The following is a 22,084-nucleotide window of genomic DNA, read 5'->3' on the forward strand; positions in this document are numbered from 1 at the left end:
GGCGAGCCATGTCTTCCGCAAACATAGCCACGCTCTCATTTGGCCTCTGGATGCGCACTTCAAGCAGGTGCAGCGCATTGTCCCGTCGGTCAGTTCTCGTGAAAGTGTCGACCAGCTGGCAGCGGAAGTCATTCCATGTGGGTAAGCTGACCTCGTGGTTTTCAAACCACGTTCTAGCATTATCCTTAAGGGCAAAATAAACATTACAAAGCTTCTGGTCTGCACTCCACTGGTTTATCTTGGCCACTCGCTCAAACTGGTCGAGCCAGTCCTCCACATCTTCAAACGCTTCCCCGCGAAAGCACTCTGGCACCTTGGTGTTCTGTAGAGTCACCGGCGTAGGGTTGGCATGGGCCATGGATTGGGAGGTCTGAGGAACTTGGGCGTTTGAGGAGTCGTTCGGCAGATGACTGTACTCCGGCGCTAAGCCTAGAAGGCGGCGACTAGCACGCTGGACAGGCGTGTTGATGTTTGGGATCCGCTGTGGACTGCCGGGAGGAGTCCTATGCATACCTCAGCGCGCTCCACCAGTGTCACGTCTCGGTAGAACACCAAGGAGAACCTAGCGATAGATGGTTTGAATGGTCGACCAGAACAAGTCATGCGTTCAAGCTCCTTTCACTTCCAGGCTCGCGCTTGTCGTCTCAGATGTAATCTTTCGCGTCGTCTTCTATATGCGTCAATATATATATATATATATATATATATATATATATATATATATATATATATATTGAGCGTGGCGCCAGAACTTCCACCGCTTTCACTGTACATACGCAGCATCGTCATCATTCACCGGTATTCGGAAGATCACGCGCAGAGTTCAAGATTTTGGATGAAATAAAGACATATGTTCGAGCGGGGGCTCACAAGTGGTGGGGGTGCCCTTAATATGACTCCCAAAAGCTGCTCAATGTTGTCTTCTATTGGACTGATGTCGCAAAAAGCGGTGGATCAACACACACACACGTATATATATATATATATATATATATATATATATATATATATATATATATATATATATATATATATATATATATATATATATATATATATATACATATCTCGACTACTGTTCCCAAGGACGCGGGATCGAATCCCGGCCTCGGCGGCAGCTTTTCGATGGAGGCTAAAAGCAAGGCGTCCGTGTGCTGTGCGATGTCAGCGCACGTTAAAGAACCCCAGGTGGTCGAATTTTCCGGAGTCCTCCACTACGGCGTCTCTCATAGCCTGAGTTGCTTTGGGACGTTAAACTCCACAAACCAACCAACCAACCAACCAACATATACATACATACATACATACATACATACATACATACATACATACATACATACATACATACATACATACATACATACATACATACATACATACATACATACATACATACATACATACATACATATATATATATATATATTGCTGTGGGACGCTGTGCCTGCCTACAGATAGACACAGAAGGACGGAGGACACCAGGCAAACACCACTTGCCCCGGCGCTCTTCTTTTGTTCTCTAACCCTCTCGCTGGCGCCGCGCGCTCGTCTCACGCTCGTCCCGCGCCTCCTCTTTTTCTGGCGCAGCGCTCCTCGGCGCGCGCGCCGTAACAGTATATATATATATATATATATATATATATACATCGCTACGACCGGGTCAGTGCTTTCAACGGGTGGGGCGATTCTCTTAAACTAAATAATCTAAACAATGTGTCCTTTTAATTGATGGATGTGGCTGAAACGTTGTTCCTAAACCATGAATTGACGATTCCGGACTGGCTACCTTCAAACAAAAGTTACGCCAGATTTTGCGCTCCTACAGTTCGCACAGAATCTGCCAAGAAGAAGCTAGATGCCGGACCTAAGCGGTCCAATGAAACCTATAATTTTTATATAGAAGACGTTCTCACACTTTGTCGACGCATAAATGACACCATGCCAGAGGCCGAGTAAGTTCGGCACGTCCCTACAGGCATTCGGCCACTCGCGTTTAACGCCCTGGCTGTGCAGAACCCTACCACGATCGACGCCATCATATCGACTTGTCAACGCTTTGACGAACTACAGTCAATACGCCTGCAGCCTGATCACACTTCATTCGATTCCACTGTCAACTCCGACCTCCATGCGCTTATCCGCGGACTAATTCGTAAAACGCTCTTGGCTCAAGGTGATTTGTGCTGCCCTGAATCTGACCCACATTCTTCAAGTGCCGGCCTGTGTAGCATTGTCAAAGAAGAGTTGGCCTATATGACTTCTTCCACCTCAACACCGGCCGCTCCTACCACCTCTCGTGTGCCAACGTACGCCCAGGTGACGTCCTTGCCGCCTACATTTGGGTAGCCTACGCCACCGGCGCCTACCAGCGCTCATGTAGCCGCATTGGCACCACCTACCGCGGCGCCGACATACTACTCCTCCTGGGGCCCAGCCCGCCCTGTTTGTTATTACTGCGGGTACCGAGGCCATATTTCCCGTTTCTGTCACCGCAGGCTCCAAATGAACGCCGCGGCTATGACTCATTTGAAACAGACTACCCTCCTCGCTTCTCCGGCTCTAACCGCCGTTCATCCCCTTTCCGACGTTCATCAATCCAGCCAGAAAGTCCCGCTCCGCCTGGTGGTTACGGGCCTTAAAGACGCAGTTCTCCTTCGCCTTTTCGCCGCTCAACCTCGCCGCTCCGTCAACCTTCTATGATGCCCCCCTCCTATTGGGAAACTGACCACTGCAGTTTTAGGAGGGCAAACTGCACTCTTCGGCCATCCCAAAAATCCTCCGCAACGTCCCTCCAATATGAGTTTAGTTTGGGTTGAAGGTTTATCTGTTGAGGCTTTGATTGACACGGGCGCCGCTGTTTCTGTGATACACACTGACCTGTGCTCACTCTTGCGAAAAGTGAAAACGCCTTACCATGGACTTGAACTCCGTGGAGCTAATGGTGCAATAATTCGGCCTTCTGCTAAGTGTACTGTGCGAGTTTTTGTTGACGGTGTCCGCCACCGTGTACAATTTGCCATGATGTTACCGTGCGCTCACCCAATTATTTTAGGATGGGATCTACTGTCTGCCGCATCAGCCAGCATTTCGTGTCGTCACAGGATCATTTACATGAATGAGAGCAATCCTTCTTCTGAACCTCACAATCCCCGCCATCGCTTGCTTGACGCTACTGAATCGGTTTCGTCCCCTGGTAGCGCACAACTTGTCGCGCTTACTTCTACTGACATTGATAACTGAGATGTGCTAATCCTGCTTTCTGATCGTCATCTAACCTATGAAATCGCGCAATCATCAAGTGTTGTTAAGTTTGAGCACGGCACAGCGCTTGTCGCTACTTTAAACACTTCTCCAGAGCCCATTGTGCTAACTAAAGGGACCTGTTTTCTTGTGCCCTTGACATTAAACCTGTGTCCCTCACCGCCCTTACCGCCCCCCTCCTCATAAGCAGCTTCTTCATATGCCTCTCTCGATGTTCTCTTTAGCACCATCAATCCTGACCTTCCTGCGTCACAAAAAAAATGAATGGGTCTGCGCGCTTTTCTTTTGATTACCGTGCACATAAAGCGACTAGCAAGGATGTTTACCTTGTGCCACGTATTACCGACTCCCTCGAATGTCTTCAGGGCGCCGAATATGTCTTCACATTGGATATGAGTTTCGTTTACTGGCAGATTCCGATGCACGAAGCCGACAAAGAAAAGACCGTATTGGCTACTCCCAATCATCATCATCATCAGCCTGAATATACCCACTGCAGGGCGAAGGCATCTCCCACATTTCTCCACTCAACCCGGTTTTGTGCTAACTGCGTCCACTTGCCCCTGCGAACTTCTTAATCTCATACGCCCACGTAACTTTCTGCCGCCCCCTGCTACGCTTTCCTTCCCTTGGAATCCAGTTTGTTACCCTAAGCGACCATCGGTTATCTTCTCTTCACACTACATGTCCTGCCCATGCCCATTTCTTATTCTTAATTACCACTAGAATGTCGGTAACTTGAGTTATTTCTCTCATCCACTCTGCACGCTTCCTATCTCCTAATGTTACCCTTACGATTTTTCGTTCCATAGCCATCTGGGTTGACCTCAACTTAAGCAGAGCTTTCTTGGTTAGCCTCCACGTTTTAGCCCCCATGGGTGAGTGCAGGTAAGGTGCAACTGTTGTATACTTTCCTCTTGAGCGATACCGGTAAGCTTTTAGCCATAATCTGCGAGTGCTTGCCAAATGCGCTCCATCTCAACAATCCTATTCTTCTTGTTATTTCCTTTCCATGGTCCGGATTTTTTCTTACTACCTGTCCTAAGTAGAAATTTTCGCCTACAACTTCCAGTAATTCGCTACCTAATGTAAACTGTTGTTTCTTCCCGAGGCTGTTGAACACTGCCTTAGTCTTCTGCATATTGATTTTCAAGCCTACATTTCTACTTTTCCTGTCTAGGTCATCAATCATTATATGCAGTTAATCCCCCGAGTTGCTTAGCAAGGCAATGTCATCAGCAAATCGCAGATTACTGAGGTATTCTCCGTTTACCCTTATCCCTAACTGCCCCCATTCCAAGCAAGCTGTTAATAGTACTGGGGAGATTGTGTCTCCTTACCTAACACCTTTCTTTATGGTAATTTTGCTACTTTATGCAGAACTATGGTTGCTGTTCAGCCACTATATATATCTTCCAGCACTTTCACGTACGGCTCGTCTACCCCCTGATTTCGCAGTGCCTGCATCACCGTCGAGGTTTCAACTGAGTCAAATGCTTTTTCGTTATCAATGAATGCTATGTATAAAGGCTGGTTATATTCCGAGCATTTTTCTATCACCTGATTGATGGTATGGATATGATCGATAGTAGAGTACCGTTTCCGAAACCCTGCTTGATCCTTTGCTTGATTTCAGTCTAAGGTTGTCCTGATTCTATTAGCGATTACCTTAGTAAAAATCTTATACGTAACATACAGTAAGCTGATTGGTCTGTAATTTTGGGCTTTACGAATTCAATGCCATGTCTTTTGGACTTTTTACGGTCCCAGCTACGTTTGAGCGCATTATTGACACTGTTCTTAGAGAACTTAATTGGAAAACATGCTTGTGCTACCTGGACAGCATAGTTATCTTCTCTGCAACTTTTTATAATATTTATGCCGCCTTGATCAAGTATTAACGTGCCAGGCATCCACCAGTCTCCAGCTGAACACAAAAAAGTGTAATTTCGCAAAGAAAGGAATCAGGATCCTGAGCCACCTCATCATTCACGATGGCATTCGGCCCGACCTTGACAAGCTTGCTGCAGGTTTCAACTTTGCACGCCCTCAGCTGACTAACGATATACGCAGTTTCCTTGGCCTATCTTCATACTTTCGCCGTTTCATTCGCAATTTCGCAACCATTGCTGCACCACTACACCACCTTCTTACTCACCGTACTACTTTCAATTGGTCCGAAGAATGCGAGAAAGCTTTCAAACCCTGCAGAATGCCCTCACTTCGGACCCTGTTCTCGCTCACTTCGACGACACTGCTGCCTCCATTCTCCGCACCGATGCCAACAGTCTTGGTATTGGCCCCGTACTTCTGCAGCGTGATAGCGCTTCTCGGGAGAAGGTAATTGCGTTTGGACGTCGCACTCTACCACCAGCGGGACGCAACTACACCATCATTCAGCAAGAGTGCCTCGCCGGCGTTTGGGCAGTTCAGATATTACGCCCCTACCTCTACGGCCACTATTTCACGATCGTTACTGATCACCACGCTCAGTGTTTGTTATCCACCCTCAAATATTTGACTCGAAGGAATACACCTGCGATGTCACATACAAATCCGGTCGCAAACATCAAGCTGCCAATGCTCCCTTTCCCGTTGCCCGCTTCCAGAATCACCACCTAGTACTTCTTCGCGCCTTCCTGCGTGCACCCTCGACGTCCCAGGGTCGCCCAGGGCTCCAAACATCACCATTTCTCCTTTTGCTGCTGCTCCAGATCGCTACGCAATTATTTCACAACAGCGAACAGATCCCTACTACCGTTCTCTAACCGACCGTCTTACCGGTGCTTCACACCCTCCTACCGCTAGGATGCACAGGCAACTTCAAAAGTTCAAACTTGACTACGGCGTGCTCTCCCGTTACAATTATTGCTTTGAAGACACCCGTTCGGTCCCCGTTATCCTGAGTGCGCTTCGCACCCATATGCTACCGGCTCTCCACGATGCGGCTACAGCCGGTCACTTAGTTTTTCACAAAACTTACCACCGCGTGAAAAATTGTTTCTTCTGACCAGGCCTCGCCTCAAGCGTGGGAAAATACGTCGCCTCTTGTCTGCTTTCCCAGCGCCGCAAAACAGCCGATTCCATCTTCTGATTGCCTACTACAGCGTCTACCTTTCCCTGCCACTCCTTTCGCCGTTGTCGGCATAGATTTACACGGGCCGCTTCCATTGTCCGCACGAGGTAATCGCTGGATCGTCCCCACCGTTGACCATCTAACATGCTACGCTGAGACCGCTGCCCTGCCTAATGGCTCAGCACCTGAGGTCGCGAGATCATTTTTGGAACGTTTCGTACTGCGCCATGGGGCCCCTCAAGTGCTTCTCGGTGACCACGGTCAGACATTTCTCTCTACGATTGAAGCCGAAGTCCTTGAGGCCTCTACCACACATCACAAATTGACCTCCAGCTATCACCCGCAGACCAGTGGGTTGACTGAGCGGTTCCACCGCGCGCTCTCTGACATGCTGTCTATGTACGTCCACCTGGACCACCGAAATCGGGACGTAATATTTCCTTTTGTTACGTTCGCCTACAATACGGCTGCACAGCGGATAACATGTTACACTCAGGTTATCCTCGTTTACGGCCCGTCTCCCGCTACCTTTTTGATGCCTCTTTCCTTTCTACACATGCCAGCTCCTCATCATTTCTTCCTGACCAATTCATTTCCCGAGTGGCCAGATCTCGCCGGCTTGCACGCTTCAACACTGAAGCCAACCAGGAAGGCCGCAGGTGCCGCTGATGCGACCCACCGCCAAGTTTCGCTCCGTCCCGGTGACGAGGTGTTACTTCAGACATCAATACGCCCTCCTGGCCTTTGTGAAAAGTTCCAGTGTCGGTACATTGGTCCTTACTCAGTTCTTGGAAAGCCTAACCGGTCACCTATCACGTTTCCCCTGTTTACCCTGCCCCGGACAGTCGTTACCGTGCCACTGAAGTTGTCCACGTTTCACGCATGAAGACTATTATTCGACGCAATGCTGCGGACTAACTGCGGCCAGGCTGGCCGCTTCAACTGCGCAGGCGAAATAGTGTGAACACTGTATGGAGCTTCATCTTTCACACGGGTGAACGTGCTGCTTCATCGTCATCCTGCTCTCTCTTGTAGATACCCATCGTCATGGCTGAGTGTAGTTCGCTACAGTCAGTGACCAGGTCAGCCTGGCGGATCAGGATTATTGCAGACCTGAAGCCTTTTATACCTATATGTATATATATTTATATATATATATATATATATATATATATATATATATATATATATATATATATATATATATATATATATATGTACGTATGTATGTATATGTATATAATTCTTGAATGTTTCCTCCAATAAATCCACAGTGCGTAGCACTTTCGAACCCGTGTTTCGTCTTCTGCATTTTTTTTATCTGGAGTGTTGTCTTATACATTAAATGATAGCATTTTATTCTAACATGCTTGTTTAAATATTATGATATTACTTCTATTTTTGGTTCTGGTTAATTTGTTGCCTTTGTATCTCCTGCGGTTTACTATTTCCATTTCGGTAACTATACACGTGTTGTACTGCCTGGCTACTTCTATTCATGTTTACTTATTTGTAATATTGTCTTTTACGGTACATTCTTTTTTCTGCTTGGTGGTTGTGTTGGTAATGAATGCTTGACATTTTCCTGTATTGAGCGCGGTTTGTTTGTCCACAGCTATGAATGGCTGGCACTGGTGAACATTACAAAATCGGTTTGAGGCAACATTAATACGCAATACAATAGAAGGTTCGACAGCTTTCGGTGAATATTAGTTGGCAAGAGTAAGGGACGTGATACTCGGAGGTCGTGTCTTTGAACCTTACTGTCGGTGTGTTGTTTTTTCCTCGTACTTTATATTTATTATCTTCCTCCCTAAATTGATTACAGCAATAATACAGATCTTTACCGAAATAATGTATGTATATTTGTGTGTGTGTGTGACTAAGTTGAAATATGCAATTTTTTTTCATTATTCCTTTTGGGCCAAGCGCCATTCATAGGGTTTAAGGGGGCTCAGGTACAGACGACCCAGTTAATCAAATACTTTCGAAGCGATCGCCAATTCCGGTATTTAAAACAGCCAGGCAACTAAGAAAAAAATATGGTGCGCTACTTTGGACCGCTAAAGTGCGATAAGGCGAAAGGCTTTGTATGAAACTTCGCTGATTCCTGGTTTTACTGTGTGTCCTTCTGTAGGCAGCGTCGTGCGGCGTTCGAGGAAGCGCCGAATGAAAGGCGCACCACGGACGCCTGGATCGGTATGACGCGATACGTAAGCTACCAGCCAACATATAAAGCCCCGCATTAACTGAGCCGTATGAACGTGGCTGCGTGGCCTAGGGATAACGTGAGTGCAAGGGTCTTGGTAGGCTGATTCTGGTGTCACCCTCACATATGAAAGAGGAGGCCCGAGTTGACAGCGCCTGACAAGCTTAATGTCAGAAAGCCGTACGTCCAGTTAGGGCTCGGCCATGTCAGCTGCCAGCTACGCCTCTCACGTAAAGAAAGCGCATTAAGGCTTGCGCCTTTATACGTCCCCCATTAGGGGAGGAGGGGGCGTGGCCTCAGGGTGACCCACCATGACATGCAGTGCCCGTATTCTTGAGTGGCATCACGTGACCTAGGGCAAAGTGTGAAACCTTCAGCGAACGACATTATGAGCTATTAAAGGCTTTCGCCTTAAAACTGCCACATAGCTGCGGACTTACGGCAGCATATTGCAGCGCTGCCGTACATTTTTTTGAATCAAGCTTAAAGACTCGTCCTTTCGATGTGAGCGGTTGATGCAACTGCCAGCATAGTCTCAAAACACTGTCAGCTCGGATAGTCGAAGCCAGGATCAGCGATAATCTATGGAGAGACCACATAAAGCTAACTCGGATGGGGTTTATATCAAGCTATTACACTGGAAAAACGGAAGAGATAGGAATAATTCGCCTAACTGAAGGCAAGCTTTGAAATCTTTATTTATGTAATGGTTGAGGCCATCGCAATAAGCGGCGGCCACTCCCCTTTGCACGATCACCACGATCACAACGTACAGTCTCGTCCACTTCCAGCTATAACACGCTCACTGCTTTCAAGGTGTCATTGCATCCGACCCGGCCACGCAGTGATCTAAAGTGGCTGGCCATGTGAAGCAGCACATCCGTGTCTCTGTGTGCTTGCATCGCTTTGCATCGATATCTGCCTGCGTCAGATACAATGTTGCTTTAAAAGCAGTGACCGTATTCTAGCTAGAAGTGGACGACCCTGTACATCACGTTCGCCCAGACGTTGTTGGAAGCGCTGCAATATTATAACTCATAAACGCAGTCACGTAACAATTTTTCATCTTTCGCAGCCATTCTTGAAATTGTGGAAGAAACGGCCACGTCGAAAGTACGGCGGTAGAAAGTACGTTCATAGGTTGTTTCCTAAATCCCTCCACAACATGACGACACCCACTTGGCCCAAAATGAGCGATAAATGTTTTTCAGAATTCATCTTAGTTGTCAAATTGATGAAAATTCAAAATGCAATGAGGAGCGCTACATGACAACAAACGATACGCCATTAGCTGGTCACCAAGAACCTTTACCAAGTATTGGATTTTGTTGAGAGTATATTGGTCCAATATAGGGCCACGATTGCCAGCACACTGCGAATTGGGTCGATGGTACATGCCTCAGGGGTACTTTCCCCACGTTTTTCTGTAGCACTTTTAAAATCCATAGTGGAAGTTATGTGAAAAACCGTATATATATATATATATATATATATATATATATATATATATATATATATATATATATATATATATATATATTGCCACGGAACCTCTAAAGCTGTATTTGTTGTTTTTTAACAGCCGCAGGCATACAGGCTTATCACTCTAATTCTGGACCGCGTATCAGTTCCGTAATCTTTGTTTGTTAATGCTCGATGTCGCGAGTCACACCTTTATCAGTTTCGTTGTAGCGCAAGATGCACCGAGATCTGTCTCGAAGGTTCAGGCCACTCGGGTGTCTTTCCACAATGCTCCAGCCCGTGCTGGTAGCTGTTTGCGACGTTATCTAGATTGTTCTGTGCAGCCTTTAAATTGAGCGTTGACGAGTGTGACGAGCATTCTTTGTTCGACGATCGACCAGCACGTTTGTTGCTATCGCCGCCGCAGAGTTGCTCAGTTCTTTTGCGGGCGCAAGTCAGCCCAATAAAGAGTTAATTTCAGTACCATCAGGCCTGTGTCTTCATTTGTGTCATCGACCCTGGTCGCCACCACGTGACAATATATATATATATATATATATATATATATATATATATATATATATATATATTGCACCGCTCCTACTCAATGCTTAGACATTTCAGGTTCTGTGTATGAACCCCACCACGATGGCTTCATTGAATGGCTCTCAATGCTACGAAGGTGTAGTGGTGCGCAAGTAAGCGTGTTGAGGCACTTGGTAAGTATTACAATCCATTTAAAATTAAATGATTCCAATGGTGTTCCAGGGTAAATGTTGAATATCTTTTTCATTACTTATCAGTGTTGCGGGAAACCCCTTATTTATCTTCCTCCCATTTCCCTGTTACATGTCACCCTTTCTGTCGCACTTTCAATTAGGGAAGGGTATACGCATTGTGCTTGGCGTGGGTGTAAATTCGTGATATTTTTCGAAACAGGAAACAACAGGTGATGATGAAGACGTCACAGTATCGAAGCCAAACTGAGAATCATTACGCCATTTGATTCCTAATAATCTAATGAGCTCGTTTAAGTAGCGCAGAAAGATGGAGTGCAGTGTCAGAATCAGTTCAGTTCAGTCGTTCAGTCGTGTCCGACTCTTCGTGACCCTATGGACCATGTCACGCCACGCTTTCCGGTCTCTCACTATCTTCCTAACATCGCATACCTTCATCTGCAGTGCCTCGAGGATGCCATCTAACCATCGCGTTTGCTGCCTACCCCTTCTCTGGCGATCCTCAACCTTTCCCAACATCAAATCTTTCTCCAGCGACTCCTCTCTTCTCATCAGATGACCAAAGTAGCTGAGCTTTAACTTTAGAATTGGACCCTCCAATGAGCAGTCAGGGTTTATGGTCGACAATATTGACTGATTTGATCTTCTGGCAGTCCAAGGAACTCTCAAGAGTCTTCGCCAGCACCACAATTCAAACGCGTCAATTCTTCGGCGGTCAGCCTTTTTCACAGTCCAACTCTCGCATCCATACATCACAACCGGAAAGACCATAGCACGAGTTATACGGATCTTGGTTGGCAGACTAATGTCTCTGCTCTTTACTAGGCGGTCAAGGCTAGCCATGGCTCTCTTTCCCAGAAGCAGGCGTCTCATAATTTCCTCGGTGCAGTCTACTTCCGGGTAATCTTGGAGCCCAAGAACAGAAAATCTGTCACAGCTTGATGCTCCAGGTCTTGATAGGGCAAGACGCCATCATCTTTTTCTTTTTAATGTTCAGTTTAAGCCTAAACTTCTCATTCTGTTCTTGTACGAGCATCCCGTTTTTTCGCTCTAGCCGCTGGTAAATTACAACCTAACAGGGCTTATGTAGGGTGGCTACTTTGTGGTACAAGTACAAGGATTTAAAATCGGAGCCTGAAAAGGAAGAGTGTTCCTGCATTCGAACAATACAGGACTTCCTAACGCAACTTGCTACCCTCAGGTGTTTATTACGCGTTGCACGAAAGCGACCGCATTTAGGGTAATAGGAAGAGCTCGCATGGTTATGCACTACATCTCCAATGAAATTGCCGGCTCTTGCGGGTACCTATCCCCACAAAAATGATCAAAATGGTAGCCACCTTCAAAGACCTCTCGATCTCCGTCTTTGTCATCGTGTAGGGAAGTAGTTCCCCTTTTTGCACCCTGGCATTCACGTCAGCCACGCCAGAGATCCTCGCCACATCGGAGTGGACCATCATGCAGGCTCTCATCTGACCAGCGAAGGCGTTCATCAGTACCATGACAGTAATCCACCAGACGGCGCTCAACACACGCACCGGCATCTCGTTGGGAGTCTCCGGCGACGCTGCGAAAGTAAGACAGAAGTTGTGACACGAACTGTTGTTGTGACACGCACATCGCAAAAGGCTACAGAAAACAATAAGGACGCCTAAGAGTCCCTGTTAAGTCGTGAATTGTTGCATCAGAGCTCCTAAATATTACCAGATGAGAATCGTCCCGTTGTATCAAGTTATCAAAACGCGGCGGTTCCCATTTGTCAAATTACAGATGTTTCAGGATAGTATCAGCGCCCGCGGTCACTAAAACGTTTTCAATTTTGCACTTCCAGATTGTTGATAAATGTACGACCAATTGGCAAGGAAAATCGATCAAGCGATGCAGTAGCTAAAGGTGTCTAGAAATTAAACATTTTTAGCTTGAAAATTTTTAGAACAGCAATAAAATTGTTCAAGAAAGAAAGTAAAAGAGTGTAACCGATTCTCATAAGAAAATGAAGGCAATGGCGCAGTAATTTTCTTGGTCTCTTTTAGATGGCGCCAGAGCTTATAATCATAAGTAAATAACACACTTTTGCTAGATAGTTGTGGTACCTGGAAAGGTTAGTCCGCAGCGTCAGTCAGTGCCGTCAGTTGTGCCTAAGAGTTGCATTTATAGTTTGTGTTAGTGAATCGTCTTGAGTTAAAGCTTAGCGCACCTACGTGATGATGGAAAACAAACTAGCCGCCATTACAGCATTGCTTGCATTTATAATCTGTTTTTTTTTTAATTTATCAGGCAATCCCTGGAGGCTTCTCTCATTCAGTGAAAAATCATTATTGATCCAAAATCAAGGCATGGCTTCGAGCCAGGTAGACGCCGCAGAATTTTGCCGCTAGAGGAGGAGCGCGCACTGAAGTCGCTTCGCCAAACTTCTGGATGCGGGATCCAATGACGGCCGCGGAGGCCGTTTTTTGATGTGGGCTAAAATCCAGGCGTCCGTGTCCTCTGCGATGTCAGTGCACGTTCAAGAACACCAGGTGGTCTAAATTTCCGAATTCCTCCCCTACGGCGTCTCTCATAGCCTGAACATCTTTGGGAAGTGAAACTCCACAAACCAAGCCGAGCCAAAACATGTGGCAATATTGAGAACCAATCCGAAAAACAATATGGCGCCGAGCAGTGGCCATGCGTGTCGAGAATACGGCCCCTGCTTGTCTGTCATTTGTACTTGATAGTATACGGTTCGTCATTTTTTAAAGTGCGTCGTTTTTTTCGTCCTACGGATGGCCCCCGCCTGTCTTCTCGCTCCTTTGGGGTATGCTTTTCGTTTTTTTTTCTAAGCGCCTGGCGCTTATAGAACTGAAATCGCAGTACAAAAAGGAATGATGCAACGAGCAACAGCGGGGACTCTCCAGTGAATATCACACATTTTCCCAGCGGCAGTTTCAAACATAAGCTCTCGGTTGCTTATGTAATCACCTTTACGTATGCGCATTGGTGTCTTGTATATGTTGGTCAGCGCTTAATGTATTGTAGAATTTGGGGGGGGGGGGGTGCTTTATCATTCTAATTGCAGGTTTGGTAAAATAGATCATACATGTTTTCGAGCAATACTTGCTCGATACGCTACATTGAATCGTGCCGGCGCATTACAGGTCATATTGCAATACGTATGTCGAACCTGTCACTTTGGAAGCGATAGTGCTTTGCTCCCTTCCTAAGCTGTTTTTTTTTTCTTTTTGCCGGCACGTTTGAATGTTGTTTGCCAACTCGAATCAAACAGTTGGATTCGAGCACAACTGAATGAGCAAGGTTGGCGAGTACTGAGGAGCCCCCTTAAAATGAGGCATGATGCATCTAGAAAAATGCCACTATATAATTCCTGCTAATATTATCGTTATTCGGACATCATTCACCGACACAAACTTCAGTTGCCTCCATTTACCAGGGGCGCGCTGGAGTGCCCATGATCTACTTGTTTTGAACGTATGGACGTCTAAGCAGCCTCCGCTACCAGCGTAACTCTGGTTTGGGTGCATTTACACGCGCCACACACTCGAGCGGGCTCAATAGAGCGGCTTTTGTCTGTTCTGAAGGGAAGGACAAAAACAGCGCTAACAGACGGAACAGCAGAAAACGGCGAAATACATGCATTGTCTGCCGTCTCGTCTGTAAGCGCTGTTTTCGCCGTTTTCGGAATCAACCAGCCCGAATCTACCCTTTTCTCGCCTTTTTTTTTCATGGGTGCCGACATGCGCGGGAAGATGCCGTGAAGTTTTATTTGTTTCGGTTTTGTGCGCAGGCAGTGTTCATCAAGAGTTACTGCGGCGTACAATAGTCAACATCAAGTACCAAGAAAAAGACGCCGCGGTAACTTTCCGCGGGATTCTTGCGAGCCTTGAGCTGCGTCAACGATGGTTTAGAGGAACAAAAAATCGAAGATTCAGCGCCCGGTCATGCAATCGCCTAGCGCCATCTCGCTCATAATGCCGCTCAATTTTTCGCTCATAATGCCGACGACGACGACGGAGTTTCTGGTGCGCCTTGTCTTTAACGCTATCACGTTAGAAATTATCGATCAAACGGTTTTAATGCGCGCGCCTACAACGTCGGCACCAATCGGCGCATGCGAACTAGCGATGAACGATGTGTTTTGTGGGCGACGGGCATGGTGCAAACCTCTTTTTTTTTTGTCCAATAAACGCAATCGGTACAGATCGAGCAGAGTTTTCCAGAAGGAAGTTTTACTAATGGCGCCAACAAAACTACATGACGTCTACTCAGGGGCACTAAGCTCTATATGAAAATCGTAAGCATTTCTATATGGCAAAGTGCACATTTGCGTAATGTTTGCATGCAATGTCATTAATATTTCATGGTGACATAGCTCGTAACGTGTTAATATGGCGACTTGCCTTCGCAGAACATATTCTCGAAAAACATCTGGACGTATTTGCTCCACAATTCGGTAAACTTGCTGCTCCTTCCCCGCATCCGATATGACGCCGTGTGCAGCAGCGATGCCATGAGTGAGAGCAGTACCATCGAGAAGATAAGGTACATCCACACCTGAAATATCAAGATCAGATATATGACAGCACAACTTTTGAGCGCCAGGTTCAGGTCACTGACATGCGTAATCGAAGCCTGCGGTTCGATTCTCCATTGCAATATTTTCTTTACAGTAAGACCCATCATTATCATCATCAGCCTGACTATACCCACCACTGGGCGAAGGCCTTTCCCATAATTCTCCAATTAAACCGGTTCTGTGCTAGCTGCATCCACTTGACTCCTGCGAACTTCTTACCCTCATCCGCCCACCTAACTTTCTGCCGCCCCCTGCTACGCTTTCCTTCCCTTGGAATCCAGTTTGTTACCCTAAGCGACCATCGGGTATCCTCTCTTCGCACTACATTTCCTGCCCATGCCCATTTTTTCTTCTTAATTTCCACTAGTATGTCAGTAGCTTGAGTTATTTCTTTGACCCACTCTGCACGCTTCCTATCTCTTAATGTTACCCCTACCATGTTTCGTTCCATACCCCTCTGCGCTGTCCTCAACTTAAGTAGAACCCTCTTGGTTAGCCTCCACGTTTCAGCCCCATAGGTGAGTACAGGTAAGATGCAACTACTGTATACTTTCCTCTTGAGCGATACTGGTAAGCTGCAAGTCGTAATCTGCGAGTGCTTAACAAATGCGCTTCATCCAAATCTTATTCGTCTCGTTATTTTCTTTTCATGGTCCGGATCTGCGGTTACTACCTGTCCTAAGTAGACATATTTGCCTACTACTTCCAGTGTTTCGCTACCTAACGTAAACTGCTGTTCCTTCCCGAGGCTGTTGAACATTACCTTAGTCTTCTGCATAGTTATTTTTAAGCCTACCTGTCCACTTTTCCTGTCTAGGTCATCTATTATTTGCAGTTAATCCCCTGAGTTACGTAGCAAGGCAATGTCATCAGCAAATCGCAGATTACTGAGGTATTCTCCATCTACCCTTATCCCTAACTGCTCCCATTCCAAGTCTCTGAATACTTCCTCTAAGCAAGCTGTGAATAGTACTAGGGAGATCGTGTCTCCTTGCCTAACACCTTTCTTTATGGGAATTTTGTTACTTTCTTTAGGCAGAACTATGGTTGCTGTGCAGCCACTATATAGTAGTGCAGTAAGACCCCCCCCCCCCCCCCCCCCCCCAATGATAGATAAATTACTTCTAATGACGCAACGCACTGGTTATATAGTACACACTTGCACGATCCACAGAAATCACCTCTTATGTAGACAGCGCATGACAAAAATAAGGATGGAAGAGCCCGCCCACTTACTTTGATCCACATTTGTATGAAAACCGCAGACGCGCAGGTAGCATCTGCTAACCACATGCTTTTGTGCAAAGTGAAACACTACGGACCCCTGCCAGGCACACATAGTTTCGCGTGGCATCGCCATGTCCGAAGAAAAGTGGATCTTAGTGGTAGAGCAGATGCTGACATTTTGGACCTTTAGGGCGCTCGGCAGAGACACCATCGGCTTTGGCTCCAACTTCACGTAGACGGCCTCTCCGAGCCGACATTTCCAGGAGAAATCGGCAGTTGTCGTTTCCTGTCACCTGTGCTGTCATCGCATATCTTCCTTGGTTTATTATATTCTGCCTAGCTTAGTCATATGGATATCGGTCCAGCTTCGCCTTCCCCCTTAAAATAATAAACGCCGCAGGGATAATATGTCAAACACATTGCCACGTTGGGCTTCATGGTGAGCAAACAGGTAGGCTACGGAACAAGAAATGGGAACTTAAGGGCAACAATACACCACCTGACCCGTCTTTAAAAGGGATCGGAAGCACCGGTAGAAGCCTTCCCAAGATTTTTGTCGCTCACTCCATGACAAATGAGCCGCTAGCAATCCTCAATTTTCCTCACGATATACTACTTTCCTTTACCGCTTTAAGGCTTCCCCCGTTCTTTACAGCATGCTCGCGGTAAAGCGGTAAAGAAGAAATTGGGCATAGGCAAAAACCAGATGTATGCGATAAGGGACAAGGCGGGCAACGTCATCACTAATATGGACAAGATAGTCAAAGTAGCCGAGGAGTTCTATACAGATCTCTACAGTAGCCAAAGTAGTCAGGACCGTAATGAGATTGGCGTCAGGGAAAAACAGTCAGACGTTCCACCAGTGACGAAGGACGAGGTGAAGAAAGCACTAGAAACTATGAAAAGGGGGAAATCAGCAGGAGAGGATCAGATAACTACAGATTTGCTGAAGGACGGGGGGGATATCGTGCTAGAAAAACTGGCCACCCTGTATACGCAGTGCCTGGTGTCATCGACGGTACCGGAAGCATGGAAGAATGCAAACATTATCCTCATTCACAAGAAAGGGGACTCTAAGGACCTTAAAAATTACAGACCAATCAGCTTACTGTCTTTTACGTATAAGGTATTTACTAAGGTAATCGCTAATAGAATCAGGACAACCTTAGACTGCAATCAAGCAAAGGATCAAGCAGGGTTTCGGAAACGGTACTCTACTATCGATCATATCCATACCATCAATCAGGTGATAGAAAAATGCGCGGAATATAACCAGCCCTTATACATAGCATTCATCGATTACGAAAAAGCATTTGACTCAGTTGAAACCTCGGCGGTGATGCAGGCATTGCGAAATCAGGGGGTAGACGAGCCGTACGTGAAAGTGCTGGAAGATATATATAGTGGCTGCACAGCAACCATAGTTCTGCATAAAGAAAGTAGCAAAATTTCCATAAAGAAAGGTGTTAGGCAAGGAGACACAATCTCCCCAGTACTATTCACAGCTTGTTTAGAGGAAGTATTCAGAGACTTGGAATGGGAGCAGTTAGGGATAAGGCTAGATGGAGAATACCTCAGTAATCTGCGATTTGCTGATGACATTGCCTTGCTAAGCAACTCGGGAGATGAACTGCAAATAATGATTGATGACCTAGACAGGAAAAGTAGAAAGGTAGGCTTGAAAATCAATATGCAGAAGACTAAGGTAATGTTCAACAGCCTCGGGAAGGAACAGGAGTTTACATTAGGTAGCGAAATCCTGGAAGTAGTAGGCGAATATATCTACTTAGGACAGGTAGTAACCGCAGATCCGGACCATGAAAAGGAAATAACAAGAAGAATAAGATTGGGATGGAGCGCATTTGGCAAGCACTCGCAGATTATGACTAGCAGCTTACCGGTATCGCTCAAGAGGAAGGTATACAACAGTTGCATCTTGCCTGTACTCACCTATGGGGCTGAAACGTGGAGGCTAACCAAGAGAGTTCTACTTAAGTTGAGGACAACCCAGAGGGCTATGGAACGAAAAATGGTAGGGGTAACATTAAGAGATAGAAAGCGTGCAGAGTGGGTCAGAGAAATAACTCAAGTTAACGACATTCTAGTGGAAATTAAGAAGAAGAAATGGACATGGGCAGGACATGTAGTGCGAAGAGAGGATAACCGATGGTCGCTGAGGGTAACAAACTGGATTCCAAGGGAAGGAAAGCGTAGCAGGGGGCGGCAGAAAGTTAGGTGGGCGGATGAGATTAAGAAGTTCGCAGGGGTCAAGTGGATGCAGCTAGCACAGAACCGGGTTAAGTGGAGAGATATGGGAGAGGCCTTCGCCCTGCAGTGGGTATAATCAGGCTGGTGATGATGATGATGATGATGATGATGATGATACTACTTTCCTTCTACTTCTCGTTTTTCCATTAACATATCGGTTATCCCTGTGAATCTTAGGGTCAAACATATGAAACCTATTCATCGCCTTTACATTGTATTATAAAACGGCCATTAAATTCAATAACTACTAATAATTTTGACCACTCCAGCAGCAACATTTTTGATGCCGACAATGGGCTATTGTACCTAGCCTTGTGCAACTATGAAGTTTAGCTTGTGATGGACAGTATAATCAACCCTAACTTCCCCTTTCATTAAGCCTATTCGCTCAGCCTTCGCATAACACTAGGTAAGCATGTAACTGTACATTCAACCTCCCTAATTGTAGACATGTATATGGGGGCCTACTCATTGAGTTGAATGGAAATGAAATATGGAATAAATTCACGGTCGGGTTAAAAGCCACCAGAAATTATAAATGACTTCTAAACTGTATTAACAATATAATCATAAGTTGCCTGAATTTCATGCGTAGTGAATTACACATTAGTGCCTAGTCTTTGAAACTTTCTTTACAGTGCTATTACATGTGTGCAATAATTATTTGGTACAGAGTACCCACTCCTGTAAGTACCCTCTATTTCGCTTGCGCTTTGTTGTATTTTGTACGTAAACACATTCCTCATTACTGTGGTACTGCTATATATAGTTACAGATTTTCTTTGGTGCACATAATCGCGTGGGCATTCTTTTACTTGCATCTATTTCTTGTACTGTTTTAGACGTATGCAATTATAGAAGTAATAATTGTCTCATCATTGTACCCTTCACGCATTGATTCTCTGTGACGGAACCTGTCAGTAATATTTGCATTTGAACCGGCCGCTATATCCTTCTGCGCTATTGATCCAAACAGCATTTGTATGTATTATTTGCTTCTGTCACTACATGTCTTCGATAAAATCCTCTTGCCTCGCTTTTAATGCCAGAAATTCGCCGAATAAAAACACGGTGTTAAACGCCCTATTTGCACACCTGCAAAGGAGCTTAAGAGCCCTCTTAGTTTTTATTGCAGTCAAGCTTGTTTCTATGCCCCAGAAAGGATACTGTTGAAAAGAGTATTTTAAAACATCTTCCCACTAAAGACTCCCTTTCTCCTCCAAGCGCTATTATTGAACCTCTTCAAGTTATAAACAATATGTTGAACAACTATAATTCAGAGACAGGCGTGTACTTACGTCCAGATCAAACGTGAGCAGATAGCCGACGATGTTGCTTTCCTTGGAAGCCTTGTGGCCAGCGAGGAAAACGACGCTGGCATCGAAGATGCCTGCGGTCGCTTCTCCAGTGGCGTCTCTGTCCAATGTGCGAGCCACGATCGGAATTGTGATGTCTGTTTCCTGGTAACAACGTCCAAGAGCAAAGGCACATCGGAATGAAACCTAATGAGATGCTCTCTTGTAGCCCATAAAACTTAGAGATTCCGCACAGCTGCGTACAATCAGCATGGCGCCCACTGAGTACACGGCACGGTGTATGCAGTGTAATACTGTATTCAAACTTGCCAAAGCGAGGACTACAAACGTCATGAAACTTTGAAGTGGCCACAGCAAGCGCTTATATTTAACCATAGGCATATTAGGCATCACAGACGGATGAAGTGTATCGGCAGTGGAAAACAGTTTGGCACGCGTGCAAATATCTCGGCCTTTTTATATTCTCAAGGCCAGATCTTCAGAGAGGGAGGAGCTAATAAATCAGCGCAGGATGAAATTCCAAGATGAATTATGTAGAAGCAACTTAATAAAAATATGCGGTTTCTTGTGTTCAAACGGAATAAACATGATTTTGAGTTCAAAGTCACTCCTTTGTTCACAGCCCTGGAAAGACAAACCAAAATTTCCAATCGAACGTTTCCATTACAAACACTGCACACAGACACATATTAACTACTCGGCATTTTCGTAGCACTTTCTGTTTAAGCCTCTTAAATACCGAAGTATTTCGACGTCCTTTCTCCAAATATTATTTAGTCGTTGGATATATTTATAAGCACAAACAAAACCCTTGCTGGGCGCAAAGGTTACGTTGCCCAAATGGAAGCAATCGTCAGGAAGGTGTATACGAAAACTAAATTGCGATTTCCTTTTTTGCTCCTCTGGATCTGATGCCAGACCATGGCGCCACGTTTCCCGCATTCGAAGTGTTCTAGCGTCTACTGGACAGCATGCATTCAAGGAACCGGATGAGGTATGTTAACTCGAGTCACTGGAATGCTGATGTGCGGAGCAACATCCCGGATAGCGGACATGGGCAGAAACAAAACAAACAGCTAATGCGGTTCACACAGATACATTTTAGCCTCCCATTCCAAACCAAAACAAACATCGTGTTCCTTGAGTTTTCTGTTCTGCAGTGAATACATTTTGTACTAAAATGACAATAAATAGTTCAAGTTCTTGAAATATCTTCTAATCATCCTTTTGATAGGTCCATCAAGGCCGCAGTGAAAGAGAGGGTATTGAAGATAGGAATATCGGATTGGCATCGGACTTAACAGGAGAGGAGGTCAGAAGCAATTGGAAAGAGGCAGTTGCGGTGCGGTTGGCCTAAGCTGCTGAAACGAAGACGTAGCTTACGCTCAACAAAGATGTTTAAGCTATCCCTACAATTCCTTTTTTATTGCCGCGGTTCTTACTATTTCGCTCACCCATATTGGATGGTGATGCGATTGTTTTTATTTGCAGCGTGCTAATATGAGGTTTTGAGTTCAATTGTGAGCCAGTGACCAGCAGCTGTGGCATAGAGGTAGAATATTCGCCTCGCGTGCAAAAGGACCATGGTTCGAATCTCTGGGCGGCGCAATTCTCCACCGGATTAAAAAAAATCCCGTGTTTATGGAATTGCATAAGCAAGATTTGGGTGCGCCCTGATGCCGGTGAACACCTACGGCAACGCTCTTCCTCACTAGAAAAAGATTTGGCCACCCTGGCATAATAATTGGTCCCAACCTCCTATGAATACTCTAATATTCTCCCGGCATTGGGTACCCAATGGCTGCGGAGCAACACACCACGGTAGCCAGAAGACATGTAATGCAGCAGAGGGGGCTCATAATTTCTCGCTTCTGACATGCCGAAAATGGAAACTGACCCTATAAAGTTTAACGCTACAACTCTTCCTCTTCGAGGAACTAGCGGGCACGAAATGGA

General features: G+C 45.7%; 1 protein-coding gene across 1 annotated transcript in view; it reads right to left on the reverse strand.

Moving 5' to 3' along the window:
- LOC146188698 (putative glutamate receptor) overlaps positions 1-22,084 on the reverse strand; it is a 68,351-nt gene that overhangs the window by 32,490 nt on the left and 13,777 nt on the right. Inside the window, exons 3-5 of the mRNA XM_084605110.1 lie at positions 20,111-20,272; positions 15,142-15,295; positions 12,095-12,311 (exon numbers count right to left, since the gene is read on the reverse strand). Of these exons, the coding sequence (XP_084461236.1) occupies positions 12,095-12,311; positions 15,142-15,295; positions 20,111-20,272 (533 nt within the window). The remainder of the gene's footprint in view (positions 1-12,094; positions 12,312-15,141; positions 15,296-20,110; positions 20,273-22,084) is intronic.

Source organism: Amblyomma maculatum, chromosome 5, assembly GCF_055883805.1.
Source record: "Amblyomma maculatum isolate TAMU_Amacu chromosome 5, ASM5588380v1, whole genome shotgun sequence".
In the NCBI taxonomy this organism is placed as follows: domain Eukaryota; kingdom Metazoa; phylum Arthropoda; class Arachnida; order Ixodida; family Ixodidae; genus Amblyomma; species Amblyomma maculatum.